Source organism: Myiozetetes cayanensis, unplaced genomic scaffold, assembly GCF_022539395.1.
Source record: "Myiozetetes cayanensis isolate MyiCay16 unplaced genomic scaffold, myiCay2020 scf4, whole genome shotgun sequence".
Lineage (NCBI taxonomy): Eukaryota > Metazoa > Chordata > Aves > Passeriformes > Tyrannidae > Myiozetetes > Myiozetetes cayanensis.
The window spans coordinates 21,368,788-21,396,065 of NW_026087631.1; the positions used below are offsets into that span (position 1 = coordinate 21,368,788).

At 34.0% G+C, this 27,278-nt stretch overlaps 1 protein-coding gene across 4 annotated transcripts in view; it reads right to left on the bottom strand.

The window, feature by feature from the left end:
- The window catches only part of SLF1 (SMC5-SMC6 complex localization factor 1), a 34,559-nt gene that overhangs the window by 2,028 nt on the left and 5,253 nt on the right, over positions 1-27,278 (bottom strand). For 3 of the 4 annotated variants that reach the window (XM_050329304.1, XM_050329303.1, XM_050329306.1), the window contains 13 exons: positions 26,293-26,455; positions 23,959-24,102; positions 22,562-22,615; positions 17,991-18,149; positions 17,275-17,441; positions 15,763-15,900; positions 14,904-15,069; positions 8,920-9,067; positions 6,721-6,866; positions 4,569-4,735; positions 3,969-4,075; positions 1,944-2,036; positions 1,371-1,553 (listed from right to left, as the gene is read on the bottom strand). In XM_050329304.1, coding sequence (XP_050185261.1) covers positions 1,371-1,553; positions 1,944-2,036; positions 3,969-4,075; positions 4,569-4,735; positions 6,721-6,866; positions 8,920-9,067; positions 14,904-15,069; positions 15,763-15,900; positions 17,275-17,441; positions 17,991-18,149; positions 22,562-22,615; positions 23,959-24,102; positions 26,293-26,455 — 1,835 coding nt within the window. The remainder of the gene's footprint in view (positions 1-1,370; positions 1,554-1,943; positions 2,037-3,968; positions 4,076-4,568; positions 4,736-6,720; positions 6,867-8,919; positions 9,068-14,903; positions 15,070-15,762; positions 15,901-17,274; positions 17,442-17,990; positions 18,150-22,561; positions 22,616-23,958; positions 24,103-26,292; positions 26,456-27,278) is intronic. The other variant, XM_050329305.1, reaches the window with a different exon arrangement.

Sequence of the window (27,278 nt, forward strand, 5' to 3'; positions counted from 1 at the left end):
AAAGGCAAATATAATATGTATTTGCAGCCTTATAGTTGCCAGAAAACCCTGCAAGGGCAAGTAGACCTCTTCCTCTAAGACAACAAGATCATCCACTACCAATTTTTCACAATAGCCTAGGAATAATGTACATCTGCCAGTGCAATGCCATTTCCAGTTGAGGAGTTGGGCTTGCTATAATACTGGTTGTTGGATCACTTAGACTGACTGAACTGAACCCAGGTATTGGCTTGGCATGTCAGATATATGGTTCAGTAAACATATAAAATTCCTAGGAACCACAGAACTAAGGCTCCTCCAACACAGAGGAAGAACTGCAGAGAAATGTACTGATTATGATCCGGTACTTGCACAACAGACACAGACATAGCCTTTAGGGGGCAGGAGAAGACTGTAAATACAAGGGGTCGTATGCCAAGAATGAAATAAAATTTCGTTTCTCTACCTTAATTAAGTAATAGGCCATCTCAACACAGTGCAGTCTTCTGCCTCATGACCATACACAAAATGATTTTTATTGAAAAAATTGACAAGGCATATAAACCACAGTTTTCGCTGACATAGTAGGTCAATGGTACAGATATTGAAAAATACTCATTTTAGTAAATTAATTAAAAGAAGGAAGAGTTGATACCCAAGACCATTCTGTGCAGTTGTTTGGTTTTGGTTGTTTTATTTGGTTGGCATTTTTTTAAAATATGGTAAGTTAAATATATTGATACAATACACACTTCACACTAAGATACAAATACCCTGTCCCTGAACAAAAAATATTGTTTAAAACATTTGTCATGTGCCTGTCTAAGGGGAAGTGTATCTTTTTTTTTTAGAAACTAAGGTATCCCTCCCACTATTATTCCTAAACAGCAGTTATCATGATTACAATATAGATTCCTTTCTTAAACGAATTGCCAAGCTAATTGTGTTCTTCAAAGACCATCACATTAATTTTCATAAATCCTGAACAAATTTATGTTGAAATACATGATTATATTTGCATTTTGGTAAAAATCAATCAAAACAAAAGAAAATCCTTAGCCTTGCTTGCTGACTACGTAATCTGCACCTTCATTAATAAGTAGGGAGAACATAGTTACAATGCATATGGTGTAAAATGTAGAATAAAAACATCAACATACTGGAAAAAATGTGAAAATCCTGGTTAATTTCATATTCAGCTGATCAAGATAACTGTGAAAACAGTATTATTTTCATTGTAACCAAACCAGCTTGGCTTAAAAATATTTTAAAATAAATCTTTCATAATAACATTGTATTTTAAACAACTATTAAGAAAAACACTGTGAACTTCACATGGATTTAGAACAGTAGATAATTTCCCTAAACCAGTTTAGCATAAATGCACTCACCCCCATGCTGAAGTAGGAGCTTGCCAATTTCTACATGTCCATTTGACAGTGCATCATGCAAAGGAGTCACCCCATCCACTTGACTGAGCAGGTCTACCTCTGGACAACGCTGCAAAATTTCACGGACACACACTGTGCTGCCATGGTTACAGGCTTCATGCAAAGGCGTCCAGCCAGCATAGTCTGCATTATAAATCAAGGGAAGTTTTAAAACAGCAGAAGTAGTACTGAAATGTTAATAATGTAATTCGTTAGCAAAATACTTTAATTTTTAGTGTTCGTTATGGCTAGACTGGCAGTTTACAATTTCAAAACAAGAAATTCTACTGAAAAAAAATCTGAAAAAAATTAAATAGCATTTTTAAAAATCAGCAGAAAATATGATGGTAAAACTCAATTCAGTAATAAATTCATCTTTCCTCAATGCTTGCTATAAAGTCCTCATTTTGTGTTGTTTAAAATAATAAAGACAGTTTTAGTAGTATAAATACAAACTTTATTACCAAACAGATATTAATAGAGTTCTTTATCTGGCTTAATTTCTTAGTTCTCTAGAGAAAACGAATAACTTACCTTTAACATTAATGTCTGTTCCAGGGAAAGAGAGAAGCTGAATCAATCTCTCCACGTTGTTACTTATGCAAGCTTTATGCAGGGCTGTCTCTCCTACCATGAAAAATTAATAGATTACACTAGACTAGGCAAGATAGCAACTAAAGAAAATAATCAAAGTGCCTGGAACTAGGAGAGCTGGCTGTGTACCAGGAAACTCAATAATAACTAAGATTTTCCTTTATCCTTTTTAACCATCTTTTAAGAAAAAAAAACCCACAGAGCTTCTGTTCGACCAGAGATCCAGCAATGAAATTGTATTGCAAACGGTTTAACACAAAGAATTATCTCCCCTCCAGTTCAAGGTTTAAAGCTTCAATCACACTATAAAAGCACCAAGTGATCACAGAACACCAAAAAATACCAGGTTTTGAAGCAATAAAACTTTAGAGTGCAGTTGCCCTCCCTTAAATTTATTCATGAACCTACATTAAAATGTATGGTTCTTTTTACACAGCATTTATAGCTTAATTCAAAATGAATGTTTCTGGCTAAGCACGAGTGCCTCTACACACTCAAGTATAATTCAGAACTTCAAATCCGTTAACAGATGGTTTGCTGTTTCTCAATAGGCTGTCTGACTTGGCTACAGTAGCGAGGGAGGGGAAAAAGAGAGAAATAATAATAATAATAAAATAAGAAAATCCTCTGGAAAAAAATCCCTACCACTAGTACCGACATAAACTGAAATAAGTGTGAAAAATTAAACAACAAGCAACTGAGAGCTGATGCTTATACATAGAGACACCATTAGTTTCTGCATAATAAAAACTTCAGACCCATTCTAAATGCTCTTTTGCTTTCAATAATTGATTAGGTTTGAATAAGAGCCAGAAGAAAATCCTGATGCCAGGTGAAAGACGATGCACCAAACATCTGAGAAATTCAAAATATCTCAGGCTAAATCTCTCAGCCTTTGTGATAAGATTTAGATGGAACATTTTGTTATATTAATACCTTCACTATGTAAATCTGTCAGCTCCATACTCACTCTTTCAACAGAAGACACTACTTACAATTTTGGCAGAGGAAGAACAGAAAAAAACCCAGGGTTTGTTCCCCACCCCCCCCCACTCCTTCAGCTCACTTCTCTTTGTAGAAGTCAGCACATAATAATTCACACCAATTTCACTTGCAAAAGCAATAAAGAGAAAGGGAACCAATTTTAAAAATGTATGGTCTGGCTCTGTTACTGAAGCTCTCTTAAATAACAAAAGCAGGTGAGGTTTTCTTTTATCCTTTAGTGTTTTGCTACAATTCTGTTCTTATTTTTTGAACAATCCCAGCTTGCTTTTATCAGGTTTTTTTTCTGAGCCTTCTCTTGGGTATCATATTAATATAGTCATAGGTAAATTTCTTATGATGAAGATGACAAAAAGTAGTTCCAGAAAGTAATTCTGCTCAAGCAAAGGCTCATGCGAAGTACAATTTATTAAACTTGTGTAATAAGTAGGAAACAAATTAATTACTGCAATGCTGTTTTATTCCTTAGGTACTTGAGTTCCAGTATAGCTAAGACAAAAGCCAAATGCCTTTCATAGTCTGGGCTGAATGCCTGGAAGAAAATGGTCCATATGCTTAACACAGCTATGTAACATAGCATACTCCTCAGTCTTTGTTCACAAAATGTCTAGGACTCAGAGATGAAGACTGAATTATACTTTCAAATCAGAAGACGTTGATCCTACCAAGCACAGGTTGAGGTGGATTAGCAAAGTAAGGCAGGCAAGACTGGAATATGCTCACACAAGCTGTACATTGTATTTAATATCTGGGAGGAGGAGGGTAATGAAGAAGGCAACTTTATTGCACCATATATATATATCCACCTTTTAAAAAGACATTGCAAAAAAGAAACACGAACTATAAGAAAATAATGATTGGGTATAAGCCATCATTTTAGTTCAGCATTCATCAGGATAAGTTTTTAAACTGTCAATTCTAACCATTTTAAAGTTCTTAACATAAATTAGATATATAGAATACCTTTAATATTTCTCTTGTATACCTCTTCAGCCAAAAGATAACAATTCTCCTTGGTGTGTGCAGTCTGAACTTCTGGTTTTGCTGTAAGCTTATTAAAGGTTAGGTCTCTGAAAAGAGAGTAAAGGGGACAGGTTTAAAATCCCTATTTCGTGTTTTAAGATAATGTATATATACTTAGTGCTTTTAAATTTGTCTATATAGCATACTTAGATCTATCCATTTGAATTTCTAAAATGTCTTAATTACATAATTTCTATGTCCTTTAATTATAACTATTTAAAACAGTAATAAAATTCCATTGTCCATAATTAAACTTTCTTTAAAGGTAATTCTATGAACAGTTCAACTTCTCCATGTACCCTATAAATTTAATATTGGGCAAATATAGCTACATCAGTCTGCATATACACTGAAACTGATGATCAAAGAGAAAGGGGGAAACCCCAGCCCAGAGGTGTTACAGGTTTACAATGGAGCTTTCTGTCAGTTGCAGTAATTTGTAGACAACAAAACAGGTCATATAAAGTTCAAGAAATGTGTCAGGTCAGAAGCTGTCCCCCAAAGCAGAATAAAACTGGTGATGTTATAGGTATTACTTACGGTAGATCAGGCAGCACTTTGACTTGGTTCTGCTTATCGCCATTTAGCATCTGTAATGCCCTTTGAGACTCAGGGCATGGCTGTTGCCCTATTTTCTTTTTCTTTGCTTTGTGTATCTTTGTCTCATGCAATGCTATCTCTCTCAAAGCAGGCAAATAGGAACAGACCTGTTGCAGAAGTAGTATTTTTAAAATGAAGTAATTTTCTTTTGTTGTTCTTGCTGCAAAGCAGCCATCTATGACCCACAGCTTGCTGCATCTAAGTTTTAAAAAATCTGACCACTAAATGATTGTACATAGTTTAAAACTGTCCTTTGCAATCCTTTTTGATATTCTTGTAATTCACTCTTTACACTGGCCTCAGAGGTGAGTGGCTTGTGTCTGAGATAGAAATTAGGAAATTCTAGATATGTCTCTTGGTTTCTGGTAGCTGAGAAAATTTGTATCAGATCACTTTAGCTGGACATAAGACTGGAGTACAATTAATTGATTTTCATGTATTTAATGAAAGAATTTATAAACTTCCTGCTCCCAACCCAGGGAGCAATTTGATAAAGAAATACTCACTCCCCTCCTTCATGTCTTCTAAGATGAAGGGTTGGATGAAGTCTTTGAGCAATTAAAGAAAATAAGCTAGTGATCTCTTAGTGCTCTTTATTATTTAGATAGTGTTGGCTGTTCTAGATATGTTTGCTTCTTTCCAGTAACACAGAGCTTCAAACTTACTTTTATAGCTCATTTAAAAAATTCATCCAAGTTTCTGCAGTTTGACAAAAACATAGGAAAAAGTCCACAGAGGGGATTCACTCAATGAAAACACAATGACTATATTTGAAGAAAGGCATTACGGAAGGCTTTTAGTATTTAGTATTTAGATTACTTGAGACCACAGCAGATTCTGCAGGCAATGTGCTGTGGGTGAGGGACACCTTAGTTGCACCTTCACTGCACATTTACCACCAGGGAGTAGGATGTCACTCATTGAACCCAAAGAAAAGCCCGGCTGATAAGATGCTGTATGAGAAGAACTCACAAAAACGGGATGACAAGTAATTTTTATTGTATGGAATAAGAAAGGAGACATAGTAATAATAAGGAAAGCCACAAAAAGCATATGAACTTGTTTCAAGCCCTATAAAAATTTACATTTCAGTAGTTGTAGAGAGTGATCAGTAGTCATGGCAATACTAAAAATAGCAATCCTGTTACATATGTGTGGGCAATATACTTAAATATTAGACATATAGTTGGCTTATTTTTAAAATTCTATGTCTTTTGTTTGAGCTCTGTTTAAACATACTGTATTAATAAACAATGACCTCTGTTCACAAAAAACCCCTGTAAAATTCAAGAAAACTTATGTATGGTTAATGTATGAAGATGTAAATTGGTTTTTCTGTGGCTCTAACTGCAGAATTTTAGAACTTAGAGAAACAGAGAAACGGTTATGGATTCCATATTCTGTTTACACATTGGTACTAAGACAACTGAAATGGCGTCCTAAGTTAGGACATGTCATTATCATGTGATCGCTCTGATTAGCCTGCAACCTGTCAGCAGTCACAGTTTTAAAGACTTCTTTTACAGCTTTCATCATGTATGTCCTTGCAAACTATCACAAATTGTGCTTTGAGGGCAGGCAAAGGTTTGTAAGTAGAAGAAAGTTTTTAAGAGGAGAAATTCACAGGAATACACTGTGGTTCAAAATCATAAAATCTTGTATGTAACAAATGACTGAACACAGCAGAATAATAGACTGTCACCTCTTCAAAAATCTAGAAGATAGCCCAGGAAAATCACACTATTTGGCATTTTCCTTAATTATAAATGTAGCATTGCAATAAACTACTTACATTAGAGATTATTTTTGAAGGCTTTTATTGTATTCACTATTGTTTCATTGTTTGACTTTCAAGTTAACTGCATGTAAACAAATTAATCAGGTGTGACAAATTCTCTGGCAATCTCACCATTGTTCTAGACCCAGATCTCAAGCAAAGAGAGATTTATATGCAATGGAACACGTGGAAGACAATGCATGCAAAAAGCATAACCTTAGACCACAAAAAAATATTTTTCAAGACTTTTATAAATCAAATTACCATAAAATACTGAAGTATGAAAAGTTATTATGGAGTAGAAGAGTTACTCACTATTTTCTGAAGAGAAAGAGGTTCTGTAGGAACAGCTATATTCCTCTGTAAACACATGTGTTTTAAAATTGCTTCCGCAACAAACATTTGAAGCCAGAGGGATGGTATGGCACAAATAAACATTTTTAATTCACATATAGAAAAATCTGGATAAAAACAATGGGTGTTAAAAAACATAAACTGAGTATTAAAGTGAGAATGCAAAAATCTATACACCTAGTTATCTAGAAGATAGCTCTTACAGACTTTTTTTTGACCTCTTACAGATTTAGAAGCTATTCTCCAGAAGAATTACTAAAAATAATCACATTAAAAAACATTTTATCCATCATCTAAGATAATGACCAACTACTAAGAGAATGTTTAACGTGTTTTAAAAGACAAAACATCAGTTTTTATCACTTTTAAAAAGTGAAACTTTTAAAAATGCTCTCAATATACTCTTATAAAAGTTATACTTTTATTTTGAGAATAAAATTATTTATTACAATGAAATGCAAGTGATCACCTTTTAAATCTCTAAGTGATACAAATTCAGATAAGAGCTGTAACACACAAACAATAAACAATTCTACATTAGCAGTGACTGTAAGCAAATTGTAACCTCTTTCAGATGTATCAAATAGCTTATACTGTTTAAAAAAACCACTCAGTGGCAGAAGAAATTATATATTTCTCAATATATATTGGGCATATGTCTGGCCTACCTCTCTTTTTTTGGAGAATGAGACAGAATGACTGATTTTTCTTACAGTGATATGAATTTGTATTTTGATTCTAGCAAAATAATTTTGTCAAAATAACAAGTGAAACAGGTGGAGATGAATATCTGCCACGAGGAAGGAAGTCTTTACTACACTGAGGAAATATTGTGTTCTGCTAAGAAATGCTCATAAATTAACTGATCTGTAGACTCAATCAAAACACAAGTTTTGAGGGTACAGATGTTTTCTACTGTGGGAGTAAACGAATTTAGAAAAACTCTGCAACAATTTTGCTTTAATGCTGCCCATTGTACCAAGTGCAAAGAATCTTTATTCTTTATAAACAGACTGTGAATGCTGTTCTTGTTTTCCATTTGTGTATAGGAAAGTAAGAAAGTCTTACAGAAACATGTAATTAAAATTATCCTTATTCTAGGACAGCTAGAAAATCTGTTAAAGAGGTAGCAATAGCAGTACAAACTAAAAGTTCCCATAATTTAAATACTACAAAGTTCCAACTGATTTGGCATTCTAAGATGCAAGGCAGGCTATAACAGTCCTGATAATCTGCTTTCTGTAAGACTGGAGTAGAAATATTTGTCCCAAGATTAAGATTTTAGTTTAATTTTTTTTCAGGATAGTTCTCAAGTGCCCAGGTAAATGATGACAGAGTGCCCAATGATGACTGTGACCACAATATCCATATTTCTTAAATGCAGGCATTAGAGGGGGCACGGGTGGGCATTAAGTTTGAAAATGAAACTAAAATATTTAAGTATTTTTCTTGATACTATTTTTTTGGTCTTTTGAGTTCTGCAACTCCTAGTTGCTAAAAGTACAGATACCTCAACTGATATTACATGGTAGATGATAGTGGTTATTTGAGTTGTGACATTTCTTTTTAACCAGTATATTTAATGAGGGGGAACAACAGTCATTCATGGGACTCAATGAAGATTTCCCCCACTTCCCAAATAAAGTCTGTTAAGTCTAAGGATTTGGAATGAGACATTGAAATGTTTCACTTGAAGTCTGTAGGAGTCAATGAGTTCAGTGTAGCTTTTGTACTTACAGTTGAAGTGTCTTTAGCAAACTATTGGTATTCTGGAGTGACAAAATTGGCCTGAACTAAGTAAAGTGTCTCCAAGTGCTTCTCTGTATTTAAGTTTTACTATGATATGCTTAAAGCTTTTCCTAAACTGACAAGAGAGCTCCAAAGATTTTTTTTCTTCCTCACACTGTGCAGTCTTGCTTTTACATTAATACTTAATGAGATTTATTTAGAGGGATTTTAATACGAAAGCCTTTTCTCTTTGGTCTTTGCTTGACACCAACAGACAGACAATAAAACACTTTCTTGCATACGCACACACCATACTACCAGAGTGCACAGCTGCAACAGGACGTAAAAAATAACTTGAAAGTAAACCAAGGATTTTATTAGGACTTAGTGTACCTGGTTAGAAGACTTTTGAGAGACCTTGCTAACACTCACCATCACACGAAATGGCAAGGTACTGTGCCAGATCATCAGCTATTTGATGAAACACGTTTCTGTCCATAAGAAAACCTGAGATGATCCAATACTCCACTACAGTTCCAAGAATTGCATTTAATAGACCAGCAATTTCACATCTGAAAGCCTAAATGGAAAAAAACAAAGAGTATATATAGACCTGTAATGTATAACAAATTCACACTGATAATGTACCAGCAATAGCGTGGTCTATGATAAAGAGGATATCTTTAGAAAAAAGCCTACTCTGTTGCCAAGTCACTCCTTCACTTGCCTTTCTTTTTCTGCTTCAAACCTAGCTGTTGCAGCCAGGTCAACAAAATTAATGTCACTGATTCCACAGCAATTAAGATTTCACACTGGAGCAAAACAAGTTATTTGAAACATCCTGTCTAAAACAATATGCAAAATGGGATCAAAGCTTACCAGTACAATTATGTGATTTCTTTCTAAGATAGGTTTTGTTTAACCGTAAGATTTCAGGTACTGGACTTATTCCAGTTAACCTTGTATGTGACAATACGAGGATCTTCTTCTCCCTGCTCTATTAGGATTCTCTTTTCCTAAAGACTTCACCATGAAATTAAAGCTCCTTTTTTGACGGTGGAAGGTGTTAGTGCCCTGCAACAGAAAAATCTTTGGCAGCCACTTTGCAGAGAGAAACTCTTCTTTCCAAAGAGACTATCAGGTGCAAATTTCAAGAAAAACACATACCTTTGGGTATTAGCCTCACCATTTCCTCTCTGTGGCACAAGATGATCACGTGTAAATAAAAAAGCCTAAATATATTTTCTTCAGGAGGCATCAAGATAATATACAGGAATTTAGCATGCTATCCAGACACGGATAGCACACTATGGACAGACAAAGCATTTGCTCACCCGTGTGAGAACTTTATCAGTACTGCTTAGGTAAAGCAGTGTTTCTAGCGTCTGAGTTAGTCTGTGCAAAGTGAAGTCATATCTGTCTACTGAATGCTTTTCTGTGCCATGTAGAAATACCTTATGCAACAACCTGAGGCTCTACCAAAAAAATCGCTAGTGTTACACTAGAGCAGCAGTTGATACATGGCATCTAGTGAAAGAGAACGAGTACTTGAAACTAGACAATTTTGATTAAGAGGGAAATTGAACTGAATATGTACACACACCTGAATCAATGGTTTGTTCTTTTTGAGAAGAAAGTATATTCTAGGTAGGTTTAAAATAATTTAATAGGACTCCCTCCTATTATAGGAGCTGAAAAGCATCAAAACCAGTTTGAACACAAGTCAAACAGACATACCTAAGAGCAACAGAGACTCTGACATAGATGAGTTTTATAAGAAAAACATTATAAAGTAATTGGTCAAAAACTTACATAGTGTCCCTATAGTTAACAGTTATTCAAAAGAGAAGGAATAAACACAAGTACAAATAAACATGGTGTGGGGTGGCAGCATAACCTCCATCACTGAAGATTTTTAAGAAGTGGCCAGACAAAATCACTTAGGAATGTGATCTCCCAGATTGCTTCCAGTCATACTTCCTCTTACTCTGCTAAGCTCGATTTGGTTTGCCCCTTGCTTTAGTGTGTCATAATACTTTATTGTAGATGTACTGTGCAATCTCACAATTAAAAATCCCTTAGAACAATGATATTGACGTTAAAACCCTGAAAATAGCTTTTTTCAACTAAAATTTAAATATTTAGAAGGGTACATTACTCTCTATCTTCTGAGGATTCATGAACAGAAAGTGAAGAACAATTTAAAACATCTGAAATGCATTTAAATTTTCCTTAAGTATCCAGACCTCTTATCATTGGACCCCAAAGCAAAATACTGGATGAATAATTTATTTCCATCAATAGTTCTTTGTAGGAAATAAATTTCACAAATGCTGCAAATAAGCACAACTTTATCAGAGGTTAAGTGACAGAATCAATGACACAGACATATAATCTGAGGTAGATACAGATGTAAAACACAAGTATTTACATTCTCTTTCTTGTTTCTAAATCACAAGCTTTTTATCACAATTAATTCCTTTATGGAATACTTTCAAGAAAATGGTGAGGGTGAAAGTAGACCTTGAGGCAGAATACTGAAATAATGTCTGTTAATACTGCAAGTATTAATAATTTTTCATACTCAGATATATAGCTGCATATAAAATGTAGTTGATATACTACTTGCAGCTATGTTTGCCCAAATAAGTGTCTCTGCATGCTAACGAGACAAACCAGATACTGCCAACTGGAGTAGGCTTGGTTGACATTTTGGTGAAAAAAACCGTAGGACAAATCAAGAGCTTCTCCTTAATATTTTAAAATAAATGGTCCTATGCCTATATCCTACAAATGAGGGGGAAATTGCTGAAATTTACTGAAAGGATCATATGCTCTAAAAATATTCAAATATTGACATGTTAAAAATATTTTCAACCACAAAACAGTACCAACAGAGCAATGAAAACACATGCAATATTAAAAAGGAAAAAAACCAGAGCATTTCCATTAAACATGGAATTTGCTACCATGTATGACAGTGACAAGGCCTTCTTCCCACTCTGTCCAGAAGCTAGGAGGGGCCACAGCTGGCACAGCTGATCCAAAAGGATCAAAGACCTTCTAAACACTGTGCTCAGGAATAAAAGCTGGTGAAAGGAGGAGGAAGGGCATGTTCGAAGTTATGGTGTTTGCCTTTCCCAGTAACTACATTGCTGTTCCATTTAATGGTTTGCCAAGTCAAGTACAGTGCTACAGTGGCAGAAGCTCCACAATTTCTTTTAGTACACACAAAAGTGCTAATAGGAAAGCTTTTAAGTTAGAGGAAAATTAATCTTAACTTTTTTGTTTTAAATTACAGAGTTATTTTAGAACTGTTCTCTTGTGTTCTTTTTCATGTGATGTAAATGCAGTACTCCAAAAATGCCATACTTCCAAAAAAGCCACTGGAAGTGATCCAACCAGAAGGACATTTACGTCTGCAAATGCACACCACACAAATTCATAATATGCGACTAAGAACCAGAATTAATGCCTTTTTCACTTCTTTGTCAGGCTGCATAAGACAGTTCTTAAAAAAAACACAAAACACCAGTATTTTCAGGGATGAAAAGCACTTCTGATACCAACTGTGACATTGTGAAAAGCCATGCAATGCTACTCCAAGCGCTATAAGCAATATACACATTCCCTTGTAAATTCTAAAACTGAATTGACAAATTTGATTCAAGGAACTTCGACCAGGAATTCCTGCATCAAGCCTGTTTAAATAATATAACAAATAATAAACATTATGTATATTAAAATTATATTCAATATTAATTTGAAAAGGTCAAGTGATGGAAAAACTTCCATGTTCTTCAGCAATACATTTTTAACTACAAAAATAGTGTTTCAGTTTCATTCCTCCAAGTTGTACCAACAGATTAACCCAGCAATCATAAGAGCATCCAATTTCCTGTCACAAATTTTATTCTGGTACTTTTATGATACTGCAAATTCTATCTAACACCAGAAAGCAAACGCATTCATATATGTCTTTGAGTCTTTATACTCCCTCATTCTTTGTTTTCTTTTTTTTTTTGATTGCTCTTTTCACATGGCGTGTTTAAACACACACGTAAATAAAACATAATTTTGCAACAAATCAGCACTAGAAGAGAGGAAACAAATATTTTCCCTGCACTCAAGTGCTTATTTGTTGCAATCTCTCTGAATCAAAAAAGAGAGAATAGAATTGTAAAAAGCTAAAAGAATTAATAATTGCCCATTTTTAGCACGTAGAAAAGATTACATTAGATATGTCCCAAGGAAGAATTTAGTTAAATTATTCATCTGTTTCTATTTACAGACATTTTCACTGAAGAACTGCACGTAAGCCTGGTATATCACAATTGGCATGTTTGTTTCTTCTCACAAGCTAATATACTGGGAAACATGGTCAGCCCTTTAAACAGTGCTACAAATCACTTAATTTTGGTGACCATGCAGATAGTAACAATACTGAAAGTCATTCCTTTAATTAGGTTTCTGAACACCTAAGTCAAGGTGTTTCCTCTTAAACGAACAGCTTTTAAAACCAAAACTGGTAACAATGACTCACACTCTCAAATTGAAGGAAAATTTTGCACTCTGTATGCTACATTTAATGACACAGAAATATTGTGGATTTATTTATACATCTTTAAAATGATAAAAAAGGAGAAAACACAATTCTGCCTGCACAGCTGGGAAGGATCTGCTCTTTTGGCTTTCCAAATGACCTTTCAAACTATGTAATGGAATTTTAAAAGGAGTCTCTGAGTATATAGAAAAATCATTTTAATAAGATTGAGAGCAAAGGAAGAGATAATGACAAGTTGGATTATAAAAATATGGTATTTTGGTTTAGTTTATCTTTGCCAAAAAACGTAGTGGGAAAGAAAGTGCAGTGCAATATACAAATAAGGCTCTTAGAAATAACATAAAAACTCTACAGATATTATGAGGTAACAAGCTTCTTTTTAAGGCTAGAGTTCATATCTGCAGGGATACTGTACATTACAGTGCATAAGATCAAAGTGAGAAAGCAACAGGCATCTGGGTTTTGTGCTGAAACCACAATTCTTACATATGTATATAAAGCAAACAACCTAAACAAGAGGTAGATCTCTGTGTTTTATGTTATGTTTTGTTCTTTTTTTTAAGCATATTTTTCATATATACAGTCTGACGCAAGTGATTACTGTGGCAATGCAAAGAAAGGTTTATGAAAAAGGTATGACTTACAGGACTGGAAGTTGTCAAAAGAAGGAATAGCAGAAAAAAGCAAATGGTGCCTACACCTAAACTGCAGATTCAACACCAGGAAAAATATGAAAGCAGTTACATTTTCCAAAGAAACAGAATAGCCACTGACACCAACTGCATGTAAGTCTGCTTGGTGCTCAGTAACTTTGAAAAGGTAGGTTGTTTAAATATAAATATGAGTATAGAAGCCTAATTTTAGGCACTTCTAAAATATCTTGACCAAGGATAAAAAGGAGCACTGTTTAAGAATGTTTTGCTTTGATAGCCCTCAAAAAAGGTAGGAGGTCTGTCTAGGTAAGATGCATGAAGCTCTCATTATGTTTCATCTTTTTGCCTTCATAACATAATGAAGAACTACTAGGTATTATATTGAAAGTGCTTTTTTTCTCCAGAATACTTGATTTTCTATTGTTCTGTTATTGTATTGAAAAAGTGAATGAAGTATCTATTTATTCTGTGCTTTCACAATAATTTAAAAGAGAATGCAGAGACAGCAGTTAAGTTTTTATTTTATGTTATAATCTAGAAGTCAAAGACATTTCAGAAGGCCTCTTGCCTCTGAAAAGAATGAGGTGGTATAGAGGACACTCAGTATCTTTCAGGTCAGTGTCCTGCTGGTCAGCAGGTCACAGAACAGCAATTAAGTTGCCTTCAATTCCATTTTTATGAAAAGTCCTAGGGAAGATACCAAATGAAACTAAAAGACTTGGGAAGAAAAAAAAAAGTGGGAAGAAAAAGGGCATTTATTAGAGTAAAATAATGTATGTCTGTAGAAAATAGCAAAAAGGTATTAGTTTTGTTAGGTTTCTCTTTCAAACATTTCCTGAATCCTACCACCGTAAAATAAGATAATCACCTCTTTCGTTACACCATATTGTTTGACAGGATGTGTTAAGCTGGTGTCCCTAATAACTACAGTAATACCTGCTGGTAAGGGCATGTGAACATCTGAATGTAGCCAACAAACTACTCATGACTCGTTTCTTCTCTACACATCTATATGAGAATCTTACGGATCAATTCATTTCCTTTAGTGGAGCAAAAACCAGCATGCTTCACAACAAAAGGCAGATATAACAAGCAGCTGTGATACTTACATATAATTCCTCACAAAAGAATGAACAAAGAATGTCTTTAAAAAAAAACTGTCAGTCTTCATTATTTTAAAGTATAAAATTCATACTCACATCATTTTTTCTGTTCAATTCTCTGTAGGAAAGTATGACCCAATCTGCTAGAATATTTATGTGTTTGGTAAAAAGCACTGAGGTTCCATTTCCCAGCCAAAATGTCTTCAAAAGAACTGTCTGTGGCATGACTTGCTGATGCTGTGAATTGATCCCTTCAACCAAACTGTAAAAAAAAAAAGGGAAAAAACCTGAAGCTTTATGCCACTTTTTTATTACAGTTACCAGACAGAAACCTTGTCTTCTGTCAAAACACATACAGGTTTGGCAATTTTTAAATATGGAAAGATCAGACACAGTTTCTGAATAATAAGTACCATAATGATGACTATTACTGTTAGACTGGGGGAATATTGTTCTAATATTTACATAAAGTAAAGGCCACCTTTACTATGTAAAGGTAGAGAAAACCTGAGACTTCTTTTATACTTCATAAACCAAGGAAAGACAATTATCTCCCTAAGATAATAGGAAGATAAGTTAATTGAATTTAAAAAAAAACCCAAAACATAAAAATCAGTATGTTCAAAATGCTGCATATCTACCTCAAAGGATGAATACTGAAGCAGTGCAAAGCTAAAAATACAACATGAGCAAAATCAAGTGCTCACTGAAACTTGTAGTATAGTGAAATAACAGGCTCGGAAAAGTAAGAGGCCTTAAAACATGATTAGAAAACGTCTATACAAATTACAATAAACAAACTTAGAACTGAGACATAAAAAGAAAACGCTAACCTGCAATCTCTGTAGAACAGTATCTTAACAAGGATATACAAAAATCAGGATACAAGCTGCTGTAGGTAAAGAAATGCATTTGAAATTGCGAAAAATAAGAAAGTATTATCCTATAAACCCACCTTTTTTTCAGAAACTCTACTTCAGCATTTACTAAATCAAAGAAAAACTTCAATAATGTTTTGTGAACTATCTTCTGTTCATCTTCTCTCCCTGAAACTGGTTCCACATGACAAACAGTTTTGCCATAAAGGCAAGACCTGAAAAATAAAACCCAAAATATGTATTTGTATGACAGCAATCATAGTCTGATCTAGCAGCAAAAAAGTCATCTTTGAGTTTTGACTGTTTTGACAAGGAAATAGTTTGCTCCCCAGCAACATTCAATATTTTAAAGCCTAATTTTCTGGTTTAAAAGCTCTTTTCAGAAAAACAAAAGAAAACAAAACAAAAAACATGTTTGTGACTGAGCCTCTATGTTCCAGATAAAGATTTTTGTAATAGTGTAAACTAAATAATTTCCACTGTATTTCATTTATCTGTCTGTACTTGAGTTATTGTACAATTACTACATTTAACAGAACTTCTTTAAAATCCTTTAAATACAAGATAATTTTGAAATATTCTATAGACGTAACATTTGCAACATCCTACAAACTTTAGTTCAGATAACAGTTCACACATACCATTTGACAGGACTACAGACTGTCAAGTATGATGAAGATAATTCTTAAGTAACATGCAAGCACATTTTTTGGCTAGAATTTTGAGTACTAGCACCACCAGGTATACAACTGCTGGGAATTGACATTCTGCAGTAAGTACTAAAAGACAACATACTTCATCAAAAAAAAAATTCTCTTCTACTACATGTGACGTGTTCCTAATAAAAACTATTAAATGTCCAATTATATTGATTCAACGCCCTTCGAGATGCTTACAATCACACATTTATATATGTATAATCACAGTTGTATCAATGTATTTAAATGTTAAGATTTTATGATAGCAATAAAAAGAGGTATAGTTTCTCTTCCAAATAAACAGAATAATTAAATTCTATTGGTGTAAATTTTAAAAAATGAGTTCTTAAGATAAAGCAGAGACTAACTACCCAAACAACTCCTATGTACTGTCTTGCATTTGTAGAGGTATAAGATATAATCAGACTTCTCAATAAGATGGTGGAGGTTATAATTAAAATCAAAATACAACATGAAACTTCATGTTTGGTAAGATAAAGCTTGAATTTTTGTTATAACTGAAGACATATATATCTGTGTGTATCTATACACATACATACCACAATAGCAATAATACATAGATTATTATAACCTGCAGAGAGCATAAAAAGTAAAATAAAACATTTTTTAAAAAGGAAGAAGGTTAAGAAAATGTACATCTTTTTCTTTCAAAAAAAAAAAAAAATCCATCTGACAGTGAGCTAACACTTTGTGAAATATATTAAGTGAAATGTCCAAATCTGTTACAATTCTAGACTTTCACGTACAGGTAACTTATTCTGTTGAAAATGTGACTTTGATGCAATAGAATGTCAATTCTCCTCTCCTGCCCCTGAGTTTGGAGTAACATAACAACTATTGCATCCAGTATCTCATTAAAATCTTTCTTACCTTACAAGCATCTCTATCAAAGACCATGTACCTTTCTTACAGATAGGACACTGAAGAAGATCCAAGTAATACTTTAACATAGACAGGGACTTCCAGGGAGGATCACGTTGGAGAATAAGGTACAAAACGTGACAAAGTTTGGCAAAAAATATTGCATCATTATTTCCCTATAATAAAATGAGAAAATAATAATGGCTCCATACCATCCAAAGATCCATATTCAATAAGAGTTTATTTTCCTTTTTCTTTACAATACCAAAAGACTGTATTTAATCACTGAAGTTACACATCATTTAATGCATAACTATAAGAAGGAAAAATCATAGTTTAAAAAAAAAAAGAAGGAAAAAAAAGAACTTACTCTAGAGTCATATTCCAGATGAATGCACAGTTTAGAACAAACCTTCTCGATGTCTCTACCTGTGGCCTACTAGCACAGTGCTGTTTCTAAATGTAACAAAAAATATTTGTGGCCAAGCCTTTCACAATACTGAGAGCACTACATTCATATGGCTTGCAAATAAATACTAATTGAAAACAGAAAAAAATCTTTAAGTATTAAATTCTTCTTTTTTTTTTTGGTAAAACAAGCACATTGATGAGCATAAAGAGAGAACACATCACTAAAAACTACTAAATAGAATGTCAGGAGCAAAGACCATAATACTTCCATTTATTGCTTTAATTTTTAAAATACTTTAGCCTTCAGCTCTCACCAATACGAAATACTCTAGAAGAGAATGAAGAAGTTGCACGGGAGGTATACGGTACTTCTGACCAGCAGCAAGTTCTGTGATTACATCAGGAAATAAATGCTCTTCCACTAATCCTTGAAGTATATACCAACTGCCTCTGGACAAATTAGTACTTTTAACCTAGAAATGAGACATCTTCGTAAATAAAATAACAGTTTAAATAAAAACACCCCTTACCTAACTAAGACAACAGGAAATTTCTAAGTAAAATGTTGGTAATACATGTTCTGGTTCTGGTCAGGACAAGGGCCATTCTTTCCTTTTTGCAGTAGCCAGGAGCGGGCACGGCTAAGATACCAAGGTTATTCTGGAAATTATTCTCATGTTACTGCCAGGGGCAGAGCAAAGGGACTCCTGCTTCTGAGAAGGTTGTTCCAGGAAAATGCAGCAGGGGGAGCCGTCCAGTAGTTTACTGTTGTAGGCTTTCAATATGAATCCTTTTTTCTTATACCTTTTATTATTAATATTGTTGCTCTTACCGTTCATTTTCTGTTTCCAGTAAATTGTTTTTATCTCAACACATGATCTTTGCCTTTTGTGTCTCCAGCTCAAGAGGAGGGAGAGGAAGTGGCACATGATTTTAGTGGGAGTACTAAATTGGAGAATATAATTCCTAAAGTAACAGGAATGATTACAAACTAAACTAGAAAAATTACTTATTGTCTGGTCCAGTCTAGATAATTTTGTTCTAGAAAGGCCCTCCCTCTTCCCAAACTATGCTTTCATTGAAAATATATTAGGTTTCAGAATGTGCTTCTCTTCTTAGATCAGATTACATCTATGCTTTTAAAAAACAAATTACAGTCTGCACACTCGGTAATTTGTAACAATTTATTCTGGAAAAGTATGAAAAGGAGTTTTAGTATTTCCAAGTGCACAGTACATCCCACAACATACAGCTGAAGCAGTAAGACAGTGAGTACTATGGAACAGCTAACAAAGTCAGAGAAAAGTGAAATACATATTTAAAATAATAAAAAATATAATTAAAATATATAAATAGAATATAATATAAAAATACAAATAAAAATAAAAATATAATTTAAAAACATGAAATACATAATTTAAGGGTACACATTATAAAACCATAAACAACATAACTGTTGTATCTCCCTAGTTCTTCTATTCCCATATAGAATGTCAGAGAAGCACCTAACACTACAGATTGTACAGGTAGTGACCACAGTGGATTTCAAAGCTCTAAAGATCTTAATGGCACAGGGCTTCTCACTTGTTCTCTGCCACTCATGACATTGCAAAACACTTAACTTTTCAGGCTTTCAAACCACACAGATCTAATGGCTTTCATGAGATGCTGTATCTGCTCTGCGATTTCCCTGTTACTGTCTGTACTTTTAGCTTTCAAAACCCACAAATAATGCTATTGAAAATCTCAACTACATTGCTATTTATACCTTTCCTCTAGTTCAGGTTCAAGCCAAAGCAGATACACAAATTAGTTGCAGAGATTGAAGCACAGCTTCCCAATACCCAGTAACTTCTCTTTTGAAATCCTGTTTTTTTGTTTGACCACAGCCTGAGGCTCTTGTAAATTCAAAGAAACTCACTTAAGGACTCAAAACTGAAGAAGCAGAGTCAGTAAAATGACTGACTGGACTGCTGGGAATTAAATAGTTACATAAATTTATTGTTGCTTTAGTCCCTGACAACTTGCAGACTTAATGATCTCTCCCAAAACTTCTGTCTTTTAATGTACATTAGATAAAGTTACTCAAGACAGAGTCATAGAACCTGGAAGGAGCTCTAACACATTGAATCCAATCATTAACCCAGGACCACCAAGTCCACCAGCAAACCATGTCCCTAAGTGCCACAGCTACACATCTAAATCCCTCCAGGGATGGTGACTCCACTACTGCCCTGGACATCCTGTTCCAGTACTTGACAATGCTTTTGGAGGAGAAATTTTCCTATTATCCAACCTAAACATCCTGCCAATTGTTTTAAAATTCGTTAAAATTTTAAATTAACATGGACTTTGAGTCCAGTTGTGGATTTGAAGTCTACTATACTGCTATTAGATAGCTTCCAAAAATGCTCCAGTAATAAGCTAAAAGCATTTGGGGCTCTGGTCAAACATAAAAAAGATTCAGAACGAAATTATAACCATTATCACAGTGAAGTCTCAGTGAATGAACTCCACCTTAGCATTAGATACTTAGTTTTTCTGTAAACGCTTCATTTATAATTCCTAATGCATGCATTATTATATGAACAATAAATAAAGATGCTCATCTATACAATTTTCTTTTAATCAAGGTTTTGTACATCTGGTGTTTGCAACTCACATTTACTTCAATTTTTTCATTCATATATGCACCATTAAAATCTGCACTAAAATTTCCTTTGGAAATAATGGTTGCATAGATACTTTTGTAATGTTAGTTATATTCAAACAGCACATCTAAAGAGCAATCATAAACTGTTTAATGAAAAACAAAGAACAACTTCTCTGCTGCCTGGATTTAAGATGTGTGAAGATGACTGTATATCGTGCAAGTACAAGCACGTTACCACTGGCCTGCATCTGGTTGATCACACCAGCATGAAACTTTTTCTATTGTGACTGAAACCTTTTTATCTTGAAAATTTTGGTACTAGAAAAAAAAGCGACATTGATGCATTATTTTGAAAACACATTCAATCAAAAATGTTTTGGAAATAGCGTGAGGTCTTTAGTATTGCATTCAAGACAATGAGGTACTGCAGAACTGGCTGTCAGCATATTTCTAAGAGGTAAAGAAGGGTGATACAAAACTGAGGCAACAATTTTTTTTCAGTATCAGGAGACAGCTATTATCAAAGAGACCGAATAGTCAATAAGCTGCACAAGGTTCTACTGGCTTGCATTCTGACTAACGAGGAATCAGCAGTACCTTGTGAAGCACTGCTGGTACAATCATTAACACTTTGAGCAGAGACAAATGAAAAATTAAGGTCCACACACAATAAGTTGTGTTTTATTTTGCATAATGTGGAAGAAAAGCTGACAAAAGAGATATAAATATTTTTGGGATGATGATAGATAACAGAAGACTTAGATAAGCCTTCCTAGCAGTTGCAAACTGAGTTGGTAGAACACGGTAGTTCTAACATGTGAATTTAGTTTGTAGGTTTGATTTTACTTCACTAGTATTATTGGAAATGTTTCTTGGAGCTGTTTATAAAAGCCATAAATATATAAAATAAATATATAAAAACTTTTTATACTGCCTATAAAAGCCCAGTATCAGATGCAAAATCTACCAATGAATATTTCACAAAATAATAAAAGAGAGTGATAGGTCATGCATAGGGAAAGTATTACAATTAGTTTTAAAATTTCCAAACAAAAAATTATATTTTTCTATAGAATACAGAAACCCAGTTTAGGCATATAAGAAACATAAAATTTTTATCCCGTTATTCAACAAACTAAATACTAAGATTAAATTTCAATGCAAATCTGCTCCTGAGCAGAAATGCACACAGCATTTTGCTGATCAGTGGTGGTTTTGGACCATGACAAAGCATTGCGGTGCTCATGTTTTAAAAGTATTTTTCTCCTCCCTTCCTTCTTGTGTCAATAAAAAGAAATCAGAAAAAAAGAGATTTGCAGTAACTATTTACGTAGTATCACTTATAAAGATACTGAATCTTCAGCTACCAAGAAATACCGGAAGCTAATAGATACTTTAAGTGTTTCCCTTTTTAACTAACAGTAGTTACCATAAAAAGTACACTACTACTAGCTCATGACTACTACCTAAAATACTTTCTGAGTACTAAGAAGCAATGTTTCAACATGTTTAAAGATTTATTCTTAGTATTAGAGAGAGAAAAGCCAAAATTTTTTTTTCAAATATATACAATAAAGACTTAATAAAACCTACTGCTGACCTGTATCTGATTTATGGCATATATTTGACTTAATGGAAATAAAAAAGAGAAATTAAATAGTACAAAAAAGGAAATTAAGTCAAAGTAATTATGAAATAGGATTGAAAACCAAAATATTCTACTTGCAATCTGTGCTTCAGTTGACCCTAAAACCCACACGATGATATTTCAGGCATGTGTTGGAAGAACAACTACTGCTTCTTTCTACATTGAGACAACCTTTGGCTAAAATCTGTCCCTACTAGAAAAACAGGTGTGCACTGCTAAAAGTTGTGTACACTTTCACTTTATTGTCACTGCATAAATACCATGCTTGGATGATTTAAGATGCTCTAAATCACAGTACACTGCACAGTACATCTTTGTTTCTTTTTTTCTACCTTAATAGATAAAGTTCTCTTAACTAGCAGGATTACAGAGTTTTGTAGTAACAGGGACAGTATGGAAAGTATTGCAAGAACAAACAACATCCAATGATGCTCTTTAACGCTTCAATAATTTTATTCATTTTGATAACAAAAAAAAAATTTAAAATGTTTCTTTGAAAGCTAATTTTACAATGAAAGTGTGTTTGCCTAACTTCGTTACAAAATTCCATATATGCAACATGCCCTCTTTGTTAGTATTCTTACCTGTGGATTGCATTTGTTCAGCTGGTCTGTTTGAGCAAACCTGTGGATAACAGTCTGTAAAACAGAATAAAGTCAATCTACACACTGGATACCAGTCAACTCGTTCAATAAATACTACATAAAACTCCCCAAACAACAACTTTTATTAAACATCGTTCAAGAATAACATTCAACATAGCAATCTACTTATATTTGTCTTTTTAATATTTGGATGGTAAAATTTTAAAATAGAGGATTAGTGACCCAAAAGGAATAAAATATGGCAATTTTTACTTACATTTTTTCCTGTTATTGCCTATTTGTTGTTACGTGGTTGCTATAAAAGGACATTGTTCCTAGATTAGACATTAAACACTAAGTATTTTCATGCAGGCTTTGGATTCCTCCTGCAGGTTACCTATAATGTAAAGGTTTGGCAGTAGGTGCAAGAGTGTATTACTATTATTGCTATATTTAGTTATCACCTAGTGTTACAACCTTACCAAAAGATGTTACAAAACAGTCTTTAGGAGAGACATCTTTGGGAATACCATTACTCCATCTGCACATTGCTACATAATGTGTAGTACATATGTACTACCTAATAATTTGAACAAGTGCAGTTGCTGTGTGTAATATACATGAAAAGTCAACAACTTTTTTTTTTTTTTTATGTCTAGGGGGTATAGCCTTGATAAAACATCACCAATAGAAGATGTAGCATTTGAAGCTGCACAGATTTAAGCAGCATGAGTGTTCTATTTGCTGATTTTCTGTTTAAAAATTGCATACTTTGAGGACTTAAAAATTCTAATTCTTTTGCTACTAAGAACTTCAGTACTTCATGTAAACAAGCTCCTATAAAAGTACTTACACAACATCATCGGCATCACTGTCACCTACTGAGACAATATATCCTAACTCAGAGTAATTGTTTTTTGAAATAGTGGGTTTAATTACTAATGTAGCACTCTTATCAGGATTAGATATGTGCCAATATAGAACCAAAGGAGTGCATGACTCTGTTTTTGACTTATGATAAAAAACATTCATATAAGTCAACAAAATACCAGCTCTGTGATATGACTGGTTTGAAAAAATAAGAGGAAAGTTACAGAAACACTGCAATTCAATTTTGTTGAACAACATTTGCTATTATTTCTCTCATATATTATACCAAGATTTCAAGTAGTTCACTGTGTCTTCTACACAGCCATGTCAACCAATTACCATTACTAAATTATAATTTAACTAATGGTAGTTACAGTAAATATAGCATTATTAAACATTGCAGGTTGAAAGGCAGTATTACTATTTCAAAAGGTTTTAAACTACCTACTTTATTAGCTCACTACTAAAATGAAAGATATAGTCAATAATATACATTTTATGCTAAGAAAGCATTAACTGTTGCTTACCGCCGCAAAATACATATGTTTTATAATGGCATTTTTCATTCTAGTAAGTTGCACTTTAGAGACGGCTTGGTCTGGTTCATTTGGATAGTTCATTTGGATATCTTCATAGTTGATTTGGATATCTTCAGTATTTTGTATTTCATTCTGTGCAGAGCAAAAAAAAAAAACTATGTTTCAAAGCTAATCGTCTAACCATCTTTTTAAGTGCTAAGTCTATGTTGTATTGTAAACCCTTCCGTGCCTATGTATGTTTCTACAATTGTTTAAGGGTATACATCATGTAGCAGATAAACAGTGGGGGGTTTGGAAACAAATCACTGATGCTGTAGGAAGCTGTAGCATAAGAACTATCATTGTGACCTTCCCCATATTTATTTTTCCTAACTGACTTTTAACTCAGTCACAATCCCTGTGGCTGAAGCAAGAGCTGTGTTTTCATAATGGATTCTCTCATTCTATTTCAGATTTTCCCTTAAATGTATAGTTCAAAACAAACGTATTTGGCATGTACCTAACTGTATTTCTAAACAAACATTGAGTTGGTTTCACATTTAGAAGATGAAGTATTTTTGGTAGAGAGTCTAAACAGCTTTTGATGAGCCAAGGATAACTGAACTCTGATGCATTAACTAGTCTTTACTTCTTGCAGCACTTTGTGCACATTATTTTCAACATGCTCATAAAAAGTTACATTCAAACAATTTATGTACAATCATGGCAAAAATTTATGAACTCCAGCATGCATCCAACAAAGCATGCATCCATTAAAGTCACTGTTTGAGACTAGCTCCCTAAAATCATGCAAGTGTTCTACTATCCTAAACCAATAAATTTGACACCTTGAAGAATCAAATCACCAGTGACAGTCCAGAGAGCATTTTAACAGTACTTACTAGGCTGAGATAATAAGAATAGATACTGAAATATAAACATGGAGTAAGGACTTGGTTAAAAAAATTTCACACTGAGAATAGTCTGAACATGAGTGCAGTTCCCCTGAAAAGAAGAATAAAATAATGCTATTTCGCTGAATTCATCATCTGGACACATATATGGATGTTCAGGGGAGGAAGAGGACTTATATTTGCTAGAAGTAGTAGTCAAATAGCAGAAATACAAATTTACAAAGCTGGAACAATCAAAAGAATTATATGCCAAGTACTTCTGGGACAAAGAGAAAAGAGCGTGTCCATAATATTCTTTGATAAAGCCTAATATGTTTGGACAAGTGCTGCGATTTGATTGCCTATGTTTTATTCTTTTCCTTTCAAGAGACAAGGAAGCTTAGCAGTTTTCTCAGTTCTTCAGATTCACTTAAATAGAAAACCAATGTTCTCTTGGCCTCTAAGGTGAGTTATTTTTATGAAATCCAGGGAAAAATAGTTCTGTGCAAGTTAATGGACTGGTTAAGAAGGAAAGTTGTTATCAGACATGGGAGGAATTCAGGGTGCATAGCAAGAAACACTTGATTTTGATAGAGATCAATAAAAGGTGAAGGAGTCATAAAAACTTGACACTCGGTCATCTATTAATGTAAGTGTCTATCTTAGCTGAAAGGTTTAAATGAGAACAGTTTCCCTGAACAAGTTTCATTAAGAGAGTAAGCACTTGAGTAAGAGCCCACATTGATGTGTTTTGTTCAGGATGTAAACATTAAGACCCTCCAAACCTTCTTCTCACCCTTCTCTAACAGCTTTACTACAGGGAGCACAGGATCTGAAGAATCTAAAGGGTTTTCAAATAGTAACAAACATAGTTTTAGCTCTTACTTGCTTGCAAAGGTAGTATTTTCACTTAGCAGTTGAACAAAGTCACCCCAGAGTCTGAGAAACTACCATACTAAAAGAATATTCTGAGGCCTTTGAGTAGTTCCAGATCAAAGTACTAAGAAGTTCTGAACAGTGCACTTAGTGAGCAAACAACTATGAATTACTGGGTGTCCCTCTTAAAAGAAATAGTAACAAAAAGTCTAGTGAATTCTGCACTGGCCCAGGACCATGTCCAGATGGTATCCTGTTACAGTGTTCCAGGACCATCACAGTAAAATAAACAAGTGATTCCTGACTTTCAGACAGAACCTCCGGTGCTTCTGCTTGTACTCACTGCCTCTTGTCCTGTCACAGGGCACCACACACAACAGCCAGGCTCTGTCTTCTTTGCACTCTCCCTTCAGGTATTTGTATGTATTCATGAGCCTTCCTACCTCTTGGATACACAGTTCCAGAATCAGAAAGTTTTCTTACCTTTAATCAAATTACAAAACATTCAGGCTGATCATATACCTATTATTAACACTGCACTGTTTACAGTAATCAGTAAAATTATTTTACTCACCTCAAAGAGGTAACGTCCTAGATATTGCAAAGGGTAGTGCCGAGCTTCCGAGAGACATTTTTTGTTTTGTATAGGAAAAACGTTATTATCGATGAATACATGAGTTATACTGTGCTCTGCATTATGAGATGAACATATGGTTGCCTTTCCAGCTTGAAGAACTCTAAATAAACATTATTTGGAAAGATGTGTTTACTGCATTATATTAATACTGCCTAAAGCTACAATATAATTCACAAACTACAAGCATGTAACTGCAACGGAATAAGACATGTATGTATGTATGGCACCGCACAAACTTCATTAGAAATATAAAAGGGCACTTAATAGCCTTTAGAAAACTAAAGAACCCACTTAACAAGACGTCTTTCTCCTCACAATTTAGTACTATTAATTAAAATCAATATATGCCTCCTACCTATCTGATAGAAAGTTTTACGTGTGCACTTTTTCAAATACCAAATTTGATGATAGCAGCTATAATTTATTGCATTATCTCCCCCAAAATGATGACAGTCTTTCAATTACATCTTCCTATAAATTAACCAGTTCACAAAAAAAGGAACACTTATTTTCTGTAATGTAATATGATGCTTTCATAATACAAATAACACATTTCCATAACACATTTACAGCATTGGTGCTGTCCAGTATCATATACAGAGAAGAGATTTGTTTGCCTTTGGGACACCATTACACAGAATTTTCCTAGGGACAATTTCAAGAGCTGTACTACTGCAAGTACTCCTATGTTTTAGAAAAGATGCCAGACAAAAAAATGCTGGAAAAAATAAGGTCTTATGACAATCTGGATATATGTTTTATTTTTCATAATCCAGGTATGTAAAAAGAAAAGGCTGCTGGTCTCACGCACTTACCCATCCAACAGCTAGTCACTAAAGGCAGGAAGAGCATAGAGAGAGTTAAAAAGACACAGTATTTTTAAATGTTAGAGAAACATCGGTCCTTCCCCAAAGCTATAGTGG